At 35.0% G+C, this 12433-nt stretch overlaps 1 protein-coding gene across 1 annotated transcript in view; it reads left to right on the forward strand.

Annotated features, from left to right (window-relative positions):
* The window catches only part of EFCAB13 (EF-hand calcium binding domain 13), a 240572-nt gene that overhangs the window by 10489 nt on the left and 217650 nt on the right, over positions 1-12433 (forward strand). Inside the window, exons 3-7 of the mRNA XM_074020056.1 lie at positions 3188-3299; positions 5767-5897; positions 6621-6703; positions 9401-9544; positions 11321-11395. Of these exons, the coding sequence (XP_073876157.1) occupies positions 3188-3299; positions 5767-5897; positions 6621-6703; positions 9401-9544; positions 11321-11395 (545 nt within the window). The remainder of the gene's footprint in view (positions 1-3187; positions 3300-5766; positions 5898-6620; positions 6704-9400; positions 9545-11320; positions 11396-12433) is intronic.

Consider the following 12433-nt stretch of genomic DNA (forward strand, 5'->3'; position numbering starts at 1 on the left):
AGACTAGAGGACTGCAGAGGGATCTAATCATTTGGCAGCTTCAGGGAAGTGAAGAGCAAAGTATGGAGGTTCACAGGGTATGAATTTGGGAGATTGGATTTAAAGGGATAGTGTGTCAAAAAAGCAAGATACTTTTTCTTGGAGAAATAAGTCAGAAAAAAAGGAGCAGGGTATGCCATAAATACATATAATTTTATTTGTCAATTAAAAAATAAATTTAAGAAACAGAATAAATACATGTAATTTTATCTATCAACTTAAAATAAATAAATAAAATTGGAAAAAAAGGCCAAGGTACTTGCTAAGAAAGCGGAGTGGCATGAATTATAATTTTTTTTTTTTATGTCACAATTTTGCTTAGGGCTGAGTTCACCTGAAGCTCTCACAGATATAGTCTAGTTAGTCTCTGTCCTGAGGAGTTGTTCTTGAAATTTAAGTCTACCCTGGATTACTTGAAGCACACATAAGAGTATGTGTCTTCTCTTCTAAAATTTAATTCAAATGTAATTCATAATTACATTTTATCTTATTGTTGTATAGTTTATGGCAGTGGTCTCCAGCCTTTTTGGCACTAGGGACTGGTTTCATGGAAGCTATTTTTTCCACAGACAAGGGGATGGGGAGGAGGCAGGGGTGGTTTCTGGATGAAACTGTTCTACCTCAGAAGATCATCAGGCATTAGATTCTCATAAGGAGGCACAACCTAGATCGCTTGCATGCACAGTTCACAATAGGGTTTGTGCCCCTATGAGAACCTAATGCTGCCGCTAATCTGACAGGAGGTGGAGCTCAGGTGGTAATGCTTCCTCTCCAGCCACTTACCTCCTACTGTGTGGACCAGTTTTGGTTCACGGCCCAGAGATTGGGGAACCCTGGTTTATGGAATGTTTGTGTTATGAAAGGTCTTGAGATCGCACCACTGTGCTTTTAGCCTGGGTGACAGAGCAAGACTCTGTCTCAAAAAAAAAAAAAAAAAAAAAAAAATTTTGACAGTCCAATAAGAGGAAAAAGGAGAAAGAAGAGAAACAATAAGAAAGAAGAATGTTGATTAAAAAGAAGTTCAGCTTCTAATGCCCAAACTTTAGTCTTGAAATACCATTTCTTATTAAAAGGCTCTTTAGAAAAATGCTGATTGCATGTCTGTGAAAGGAAATGTACAGTAAGCCTGGAACATCTTGTCTTCCGGAGATAAGGAAACTATTAATAAAAAAGACTGCTACCAGGGCATCATCAGAAGGACTCAAGAGCCTACTTGAAGAGGCTCCCACCTTTTCCTATAAAAGATGAGAAAATTGGAGCATCAATAAGTATAATAATTTCAGGGAATTAAACTGCATCAAATACATTTAAGTCTATGTGTTCAAAATGGTATAAAATTATTTTGTCATTTTTAGAGGTTACAAGTGAGCCAAGTCTTTGTTATGAAAAGTGGTAAATAAAGGAAAACAATAGAGCAATTATCTTGCCTGCCTTTCTTCTTTTTTTAAATCAGTTGAATCTCTCTATATCTTGCCATTCTATATGAAACTGTACCACTGGGCAACCAAATAGTACATGAGAGAAAGTTTCTATTTGTAGAAGTATTCTAGTAGCCAGGCATGGTGGTGTGTGCTTATAGTTCAGTACTCAGGAGGCTGAGGTGGGACAATCACTTGAGCCTGGGAGTTTGAAACTGTAGTGTGTGCTATAATCACACCTGTGGATAGTTACTGCACTCCAGTCTGGGCAACTTAGCAAGATCCCATCTCTACACACAGAAAAAAGAAATATTCTAACTAATGATTGAAGGAATGATGGATTTATAATATAACCATTTTGCAGTCTCTCATGATTTATTCTTTTTATTTTTATTTATTTATTTTTGAGACAGAGTCTTGCCCTGTCACCTAGGCTGGAGTGCAGTGGTGCAATCTTGGCTCACAACCTCTGCCTCCCAGGTTCAAGCAATTCTCCTGCCTCAGCCTCCTGAGTAGCTGGAACTACAGCCATGCACCACCACACCTGGCTAATTTTTGTATTATTATTATTATTTTTTTGTAGAGACAGGGTTTCACCATATTGTCCAGGCTAGTCTTGAACTCCTGACCTCAGGTGATTTGCCCACCTTGGCTTCCCAAAGTGCTGGGATTACAGGCGTGAGCCACCATGCCCAGCCAGTCCCTCATGATTTACTAGATCTAGTTATTATTTATAAGTAGCTGCTAATACCACAAGTAGCCAACTGGACATTATGTGCTTCCTGATGGAATAACATCACCATCACCACCTAGAGAGTGGTTTTGCATCTTCCTCGACTATTGAACTTTAATATGTTCAAGCGTGTAGAATCCTACAGCCATGGTGATACAATCAGCATAATCCTGACTGTGGAAAATCTACAAGACAAATGACCTAGTAATAATAATTATAATGATAGTAAAAGCTATAGAAGGAGAACTTATAGATGAAAAGAAGTTAAAAAGACATTTCAGTCAACTGTGATGCTGGGATTTTATTGAGTCCTGATGCAAAATGTTAAGAAGTTTTATGAAATTTATGAGACAACTGGAAATGTGAATGCTGCCTGTATATTTGATGGTATTAAGAAATTGTTAATTTTTAGCTGTCATATGGTGTTTTTTGTTTTGTTTTGTTTTGTTTTTGAGATGGAGTCATGCTGTGTCACCCAGGTTGGAGTACAGTGACTCGATCTCAGCTCACTTCCCAGGTTCAAGCGATTCTTGTGCCTCAGCCTCCTGAGTAGCTGGGACTACAGGCGTGTGTCACCATGTCTATTTTTTTTTTTTTTTTTTTGGTATTTTTAGTAGAGATGGGGTTTCATCATGTTGGCTAGGCTGGTCTTGAACTTCTGACCTCAAGAAATCTGTTCAGCTTGGCCTCCCAGAGTGCTGGGATTACAGGTATGCGCCACCACACCCAGCCCAATCTCTACAAAAAAAGACACCTTGTAGAGATTTCTATTAAAATCTTTACAGATGAAATAATATACTGTGATTTCTTTCAAAAATAATAAGGGATGGGAACAGGGATGGGATATAGATGGAATAGGATTGGCCACTGTTGAAACTGGGTGATGGGATTCTGTATATTTTTGTATATGTTAGAAAGTTTCCATAATTAAAATTTGAAAAGAATAAGAAAAAGCAAAAAGAAATTCAAGAGTGATTCCGATTTCTGTGTCATTTAGATTTGAAACGTCAGTATTCCTTTGTGGAGAAGAAAAGTCCTCTGATTTTTCAGTAGGAAAAAAAGGTGGGAGAAAGAGTTTACAAGTACAACAGCACAGTAAAAGAACTGAGGTAAATAAAGATTTGGAAATTTTTCTTTTACCTTCAAGTGTTTTCCTTAGCCCTCAAACATTCCCTTATATTTTTTAGTCCAAGTGTTGAAATGTCACAGTCTTAAATATTACTACCGCCTCTTGCTCCTTGTCTTCTCTTCTTCATTCTCCTTTTCCTTCTTCTTAAAAAAAAAAAAAAAAAAAAAATAGAACAAGGAATCTTTCAGGAGCTTATGAAAAATTTGCCTTTTTTTCTATTAAACTTATTTTTTTGTCTTTTTTACTGTGCTCTCTGCTAACATTTTTGCTTTTTTAACAGGAACACTAGGTGTTCTTTTTTTTTTTTTTTTTTTTTGAGACGGAGTCTCGCTCTGTCACCCAGGCTGGAGTGCAGTGGCGCGATATCCGCTCACTGCAAGCTCCACTGCCTCCCGGGTTCACACCATTCTCCTGCCTCAGCCTCCAGAGAAGCTGGGACTACAGGTGCCCACCACCACCCCCGGCTAATTTTTTATATTTTTAGTAGAGACGGGGTTTCACCGTGTTCGCCAGGATGGTCTCGATCTCCTGACCTCGTGATCTGCCCGCCTTGGCCTCCCAAAGTGCTGGGATTACAGGCGTGAGCCACTGTGCCCGGCCAACCCTAGGTGTTCTTTGGTTTGTGGCAACATAACTCCCATCTCTGCCTCCATCTTCCCATGAGTCTTCACATGGCTTTTTTTTCCTGTGTCTGTATCTCATCTCCTTCTTCCTTTCTCTTACAAGCATGCCTGTCATTGTATATTTCATTTCAAGATCTTAACTTTATTACATCTGCAAAGACATTTTCTCCAAATAAGGTGACATTCACAGTTTCAGATATTAGAACATGGAATATCTTTTTGTGTTGTCGCTCACTATGATATATTTAGAGGTATATTTCCTTTTCTCCCCTCTGTCTTAGTATTTGCTGTGCTTCTTAAATCTGAGAATGCGTGCCTTTCTTCAATTCTGGAAAATTCTAATATATTTATCTTTTAGAATATTTCCCCTCTTTCAATCTCTTTACTGTCCCTTTGTATCTTCTATTAGATGTGTATTAGATTTTGTCATCCTGTTCTCTATATTCTTTAACATTGCTTCATATTTTTCATCTATTCTGTCTCTCGATTTTGTTCTTGGTAATTTCTCCCCATCTTCTCTCTAGTTCACTTATTCTTTATCTAGCTGAATCTAATCCACAGTTTAACCTTTCCTTTGGGATTTTAATTTCAGTGATTCTATTTTTTACCTCCAGAAATTTTATTTGATGGTTCTTAAAATATGCCGTGTGTCATGTTTTTTGCTCATATTCTATAGTTATTTCAAGATTGGTATCTGATCAATTCACTATACAAAATTCTTGGGGGATCCAAATGTTGTGTTTGTTGTTTTGTCTGATTCTCACTCATGTTAACTTGTTCTTTGGGTGTTATATATATTTTGTACATTCTTTCATATATAGTTGATCTAAATCTGTGGGAATTTTCAATTTGCCCTTCTTCAAGAGAATTTTTAAAAAGATAATTTGCTTTTGCTTTTTCCTTTGCCATGCGCTTCAGAAGTGTTACAAATCAGAGGTCATTTTAAATGAAGTTTTTGGTTTCTGTTTCCCTGGCCCATATATTTGGTGTAGATTTGACTTCCAAACTCATATATGTAGAGTTATGATTATGACTAATCAGGAGGAATAGTCTTCCTTTTTTTCCAACCTGGAGCTGGGATGGAGACATGTTTTAATCATATTTTTTCATTAGGGGATAAGTTTTTTCCTTCCCCACTCTTGCTGAAAACATTGTCTTTTAAAGGTTTTGGTTCTGTGTGGCATCTCAGTACCAATTCCTGTCAATCTTGTGTAACGTGAGAGTCTTTTTTCCACATCTTGCATGGTCATTAAAACTCAGTGCTCAGGGTTCCATGTAAAATTGAAGACACCTATAATTAGAATTCTCATTTTTCTAAAGTGCTACTTTCCTCTCCACCTAGCTGCTTGCCTTTTTGGAATCGTGTTTATACATGCAATCTTAAGTGGATAATTTGCTCAATGATAGAGATAATCAAAAACAAAATTACCTGTGTCATTTGAATAACTGTGTTGATTCTCCACGTTGCACTTAAGTCAAAGCCTTTATATATAGCCTAGAGTCTGATGACTGAGTTTTCTTGTTCTCTCTATACCATAGGTTTTCCCTGCTTTGTAAAATCCATTACTATATATTGACCAACTATTAATGACATGATTAAGTGCATACTTAAGAAAACCATGGCTTTGCAAAAGAACATTGTATAGTTTATTTAAATTTTACTTTATATTAAATGTAATTTAATTACAAAAGGCAATTTTACACCAGAAGCATAATTAATGAGGAGCCAAGGTATGATTAATTATCTTTTAAGAGTTTTATCATCCAAGAATGCTGAATTACCAGTGTGACCTCAGGCACTAACATACTTGCATTTGGCTCTAGATTATCCCTCCTTTTCTGAAGCTGTCAAAGGAGAAGGTGACTAGGAAAGAAAACTCTTTATGCAAGTTGCCGAATCAGTACAGCCTTCACAAGACTTCATCACCTCTTTGTACATCTTCCTCAATTACTCGGTATTTAAATCCTTGTACTCTGTTTCTTGAAGGTTGGGTTCAGACTTGAGTGTTTCTTTCCAGAATCATTTATCCCTTCCACATAAAGAATATCAAGTAGTTTATGCTAACTATGCTCTTAGGATTGTGTAGAGATAAGAGCACTGTATATGGAATTGGAAGACTTAGATTTGAGTCCTGATTGACCTCACATGCTTAGACTTTTGTAAAATTTACATCTCTGGGCATCACTTTCCACATCTGTATAAGGATCTTCTACTAAATGGACTCTTAAGATGTCTTCCAACACTAACATTATATGATTTCAGTTATTTACATGTTACAGTATTAGATAAATCATCTTTTCCAGACATTTTACTGATAAGTGATGGAATCTGAGATTCTTTGGCTGTTTAAAGATGTTCTTGTTTGCTTTATTATAATAACTTCCTTAAAAATTTGCTGTGACTCGTATTGAGAATAGGAAAAATTGGACCACAGTCAAAGGATAGTGGGTCATGGGCACTATTTACAGACTAGGGTAAATTCTGCTTTATAGAAAAATATCTCAAAAAGAAATAAGGTGGGACTTCTGACGTGAAGAATACGGAATTTTCCTTAACTTGGACAGTTCTTCAAGAAAGGTGCTTATGAATCTCAGACTATTGGTAGGTTTGCTAATATTTTAAAATGGAATTTGCATATTTTCATTGCCACTTTCTAATATGACTGTTTCTTTGACAGGGAAAAGGAAATGCTATCTAACCTCTACATGACATTATATGATGAAGTAACCCATGGATATTTATACTCACAAGAATTAAGTGGTAATAAGAGGTTCTAAAATTTCTTGAATACATTTCCTTATTATGTGCTTTTTAGGAATTGTTTCAGCAGTTAGTGCCTCTTCATCTAATTCTAATGGCTTATGGTATCAACTAATAATACATGATATGCAAATGCTGCGGGCTGTGAGGAAGCAAAAGTGGATAGTTTAATCCATAAATATCTTTGGTTGTATTGGTTAAGATAGGTAAAATATAATATGTAGCTTATACTAGTTCAAGTGTATTTTTTGGAAAAATGTCTGCATATTACATCCCATGGATAAATTAGTAAGTGCTGGAGTCACTGGTATCACTGGAATTTATTCTTTGGTATCTTAAGGCTTATACTACCCTTCACGCTTTCATGACACTGACCTCTCCCATATCTTGGGCTTCTCCTTTATACCTGTGGAATAATTTCTCATAGTTTTCCTTTTACCTTAACTCTGGTTGTCATATTGTGTATCTTAGTGTCCAAATGGGTGACTCATACTGCTGTAGCTTCACACTTTCAAAACCAATTATTTTACCTTGATTCCCCTGACCAACACTGATGGCCACAAATTGCACATTGTCATTATGTGAAAATCTCAGACTTTAATGTCTTATTCTTCACTCACAATCTCTTATGCTTCCAGCTCTTTTTATTTAGAATTTTATTTCCTTGACCTCTCCATTTGGTGCCACTATGATTGTACGATTTCCAACCTCAGCTGCCCTTAGCACCAGTTGGTATTCACTTTAAGTTTTGGTGTGATCTCTCCTGTTTCCTGGTACCTATTCCAAACCTTCACTACTCTCCTCAAATACTCAATTATGTCACCTATCCAACTTTAAACATTTAAAAATGTTTTACTTAATTAAAGTTAAAACTTGCTAGTCTGAAATCTATGAAACTTAATCTTTTCTGCCCTGTTTCTTTTGAAAAAAATTTTATTTTGGTAAGAATATTTAACATGAGATCTACCCTCTTAACAGATTGTAAAAATGTAGGTTATTCTTATCTATAGGCATAATATTGTACAGTATTTCTACAGAACTTATTCATCTTATGTAACTGAAATTTTGTACTCACCCATTAGCAACTCACTATTTCCTCATACCCCCTGTTCCTGGCAACTGCAATTCTATTCTTTGTTCCATAAGTTTGACTATTTTCGATGCTTTATATAATTGGAATTCTGTAGTATTTGTCCTTCTTTAACTGGCTTATTTCACTTAGCATAATGTCCTTCAGATTCATTCATGTTATTACATATGACAGGATTTTCTTCTTTTTAAAGGCTGAATGATATTCTATTATATGTATATAACATACTTTTTCCCCCCTTATTTATCTGACATTTAGGTTGTTTCCATAAATATTTAGATTGTTTTCCATAGGCTGGCTATTGTGAATAGTACTGCAGTGAACAGGGGAGTACTACTGTCTCTTCAAAATCCTGATTTTAATTCTTTTGGCTAAATATCCAGAAGTGGGATTATTGGATCATGTGGCTTTGCTTTTTCGTAGAGAGTTAGTAAAGGCTATTGGGAAGCTTCCTAAACTCCTTGATATTCCTACCTACAAACAACATTCATGTCCTTTCATCTTGTCTCATTGGAAAAGGTGCCCTTTCACCAGACTAATCCTTTTGTTTCTTGATTTTCTTCTGCTTTCTCAAGGTCTATGCTTTGCTAATTTTATACTCAGTGCTTTTCAGAAAAGCTTTTTGAAGGAGTTGTTTTCATTAGTTGCTGAATTTTCTCACTTCCCATTTCATGGAAATCTGGCTTCCACCTCCAAAATTCTACTAAAACTTATTAAAGTCATTATTATCAACTCTTTAGTCATTATTTTGTGTTTATCACTGTCAGGGCTGGGTGAGGTGGCTCATGCCTGTATTCCCCGCACTTCGGAAGGCCAATGTGGGAGGATCATTTGAGACCAGGAGTTCAAGACCAGCCTGAGCAATATAGTGAGATTCCATCTCTACAAAAAATCATAAAAACAAAAAATTAGTTGGGCATGTTGGCACACAGCTGTAGTCCTAGCTACTGGAGAGGCTGAGGTGGGAGGATTGTTTAAGCCCAGGATTTCGAGACAGGAGTTTGAGACTGCAGTGAGCCATGATTGCACTACTGCATTCCAGCCTGGGCAGCAGAGAAACTCTGGCTCTAAAAAGACAAACAAAAACAGCACTATCATCGATTGCCTCTTTTCTGAAAATAAAGTATAGTATCCACTGAACCAAAAAATTCAGTTCAATAGACTTTTTTTGAGAATTTCTTCTTAATTAGGCACTGGAAACAGAAGAATGAAAAATCTTGCTTCGTAGAAGCTGACAGTTTAGTGAGGGATATTGACATGCAAGCAATCATAATACCAAGGGCTTTGACTGAGATACATAGTAAGTGCTATGGGAACACAGAGGAAAAATTTACTATTCCCAGGGCAAGTTGTGGAAGGCTTTGCCTGTGTGCCCTTGTGCGACTTTTCTGACAGTTTCTGAAAGTTCTTTAGGAAACAGATTGAAAGATTTGAATATTTAAAGATTGAAGAGGGTGGGGTAAAAAAGAAAGAAGTTTGAAAGGCTGAAAATACAGATTTGCTCCCCTTTCTTTTAGTGATTATTATTTTTTTGACAGATAGTTGGGGGAATAAGGATAATTATTCTTTTTGATTAATTAACTAACTGTTTTGTTATGTCTGTGCAGCACTTCATAAAGCCTGTAAAATTTTTAGTAAAATTCGAAGTGGTAAGATTTATGTGAATGATCTTCCAGTGATCCTCGGCATCTTGAGAATTTCTATAAGTGATTTAGAAATGCGACAGGCACTAAAGACTATTGATATTGATGGTAAGTTTTATCTTTTCAGTATTAGTTTAAGGGTCTGCAATCATAAATATGTTTGTCAGATTAATTACAAATGATAAGAAAGCTAAACCTTGAAATATATTATAAAAACATCATTTTTGGTCATATTATATATTATGAAACATTTTTATATGTTACAAAAACATTGCTTACAATAATGATATTGAAAATTGGCCTCAGGTTTATGTAATTGGATTGATTAATTACTAGACTGGATTATGACATATTCTCATTATTGTTCCATGCATGGTCTAATCTTATTTAGTTATGTAATTTAAATAATATAATAAGTACTTGACCTAACCACCCAAAATAAAAAGTAGGACCTTGTCAATAATTTACATCTAACCGTAAACTTTACTAAGCAACCTATTATTCTGTTTTCCCCAACCTGAGGTAAGAATTATCTTGAATCCTATATTCATTATTCTCTTATTTTTCTGTTCAAATAGTATTATTGTTATGGATAGGTATTTTTGTAAAATAGTTCAAAAATTTTAGTTGTTTAAAAAACTTTAGTAAAAAGTTTTTCATGCTGTATATAATCTTTTGTTTTCTTAGTATTATATGACTAAGATTTATTCATATTGTTGTAAATGTGACTAAGATTTATTCATATTGTTGTATACTGCTTTTTTTTTAATGCTCCTGCCATCCTTGAATTGATCAGCCTTTAAAAATTATGGTTGTTCTAATAGATATACGGTTATTATCTGATTGTGGTTTTAATTTGCATTTCCTGAATGATTAAATAATGTTGAATATCTTTTCATGTGCTCGTTTGCCATTTGTATATTTTTTGCCCATTGAAAAATTGTGTTCTTATTATTGTATTTTGAGATTATTTATATATTCTGAATATAAGTCTTTTACTGGATATGTGATTCGTAGATATTTTATTCCATTCTGTGGCTTGACTTTTTATTCTCTTAAGAATGTTTTTAGAAAAGGAAAAGTTCATACTTTTGATGAAGTCCTGTCTACAATTTTTCTTTTATGAATTGCTTTTGATATCTTATCTGAAAGATCTTTGCCAACCCAAAGTCACAACAATATCAGAAAACAAGTCAAAGTAGTTCATTAAAATTTGGACAGATGTTTCACTGTTTTTGAAAGAAAGGAGAACCCACTCTCAAGTTGTTACACTGAAGAAGTGGAGATAGACAACTTGACAGACTTTTCAGTGCTGGAGAAAGTGCTTCTGTGGTACGGAAGTGAGAACAACCAAGCCTTGTCATTTCCTCTGCAGACGATTGGAAGCCCTTAAGTATTCCTCTGTAGGCTATTTCTGCTCAGATGACATTAAATTGAAATATAGATTTATACTTGTTTTCTTCATAACATAGATAACATCACTGATGTAAATAAACCCTGTCAAAGTTGGGCTCATTTGCTTCATGACAGGAGAAAATGAATTCATAGTTATTTAACTTGAAGACTCTTGAAGAACTACAAATATAAAAATTAGTCGAGCAAAGAGCACTGCTGTATCTACAGTACTAGTCCCATAGCATTCTTATTACTGCTGGAACACTATTTACTACCTAATTATAATATGTAAATTTTTTTCTGGTAAATATTCTTTTTACATTCTATATATGTCTACTGCTCTGTGTATAGATAATAGTATTCTAATGTCATTAGTTAATTCTATTTACATTTTTAGTTGCCATTTTTATCTTATGTTCTTAGGGAGTTTGCTAATAATGTTTGCTGATGGAGTTTTTTTTCCCTTCTGTTTTGGAATCATTTTTATAGTTAATGGAATGCTGGATTTTTCAAATTTCCTTAAAGCTGTGGCTGATGTTTCTTATATGGTCTCTCAGAATCCAGGTAAAAAAGACTTCTTCAAAAGTATAGAAGATAATAATTTTGTAACTGATTTTGGGGTTGGGAGGGGTGGTATTTAATATATGAATTAATTTATATTTTACAGAATCTCCCACTAGCGTAGGCTGAGAAAAATTAGATATGAATTTTGTCATAAAAGGCATTACAAAACCTGGCTCAAACTGCCCCAATATTCTAACATTCTATCTCTAATCTCTAGTTTTTCCTGCACATTAACTGCTAGACTAATTCTCTTAAAATACTATTTTCACCATGTCATCTTCCTGCTCAAGAATTTGGATGCTCTTCCTATTATCAAATGAGTCTAGGCCAAACTCTCATGCTTAGCCTCTTCATCCCTTCATAATTTTGTTCACCACTCTTCCCTTTATCACAGTACCTTTCCCAGGCAAGAACCCCATACTCCGATTAGTCATAAATCTTCATACATGCCAAAATAATTCTTACTCCCATGACTTTGTTTGTGTGCGTGTTTTTTTTTTCTGTTGAAATCTCACATCTGTTTTCTTCTTCATCCTTAACAGCGCTTTCTTCTTTTTGCCAGAAATCTGTTTGTATCTATCCCTAAAAATTTTAGATACTTATGGGTCTCTTAATAACCTTTAGTTTACATTACTTATACATTATAAATAAAGTGGTTGGAAAGGGTATTCGTATTAATGGTAGAAACAGTACCTCCAAAAACACGAAATCTGTGGTGTTCATGACCTGATGTTAGCAATTCTTCTATTTCTCCATTAGGTGATATCAAGTTCTTATGCTTGGTCCTTGGAATTATATATTTTTTATTTTTTATTTGTATAAGTTCAAGGGGTGCAAATGCAGTTTCGTTACGTAGATACATTGCATCCTGGTAAAGTCTGGCTTTTAGTGTAACCATTATCTGAATAGTTATACATTGTACTTATTAAGTAATTTTTCATCCTTCACCCCCTTCCCACACTTCCAAGTCTCCAGTAACTATTATTTCATGCTCTATGTCCATGTGTACACATTTGGCTCCCACCTGTACATTTGGCT

This window comes from Macaca fascicularis, chromosome 16 (assembly GCF_037993035.2).
Source record: "Macaca fascicularis isolate 582-1 chromosome 16, T2T-MFA8v1.1".
Lineage (NCBI taxonomy): Eukaryota > Metazoa > Chordata > Mammalia > Primates > Cercopithecidae > Macaca > Macaca fascicularis.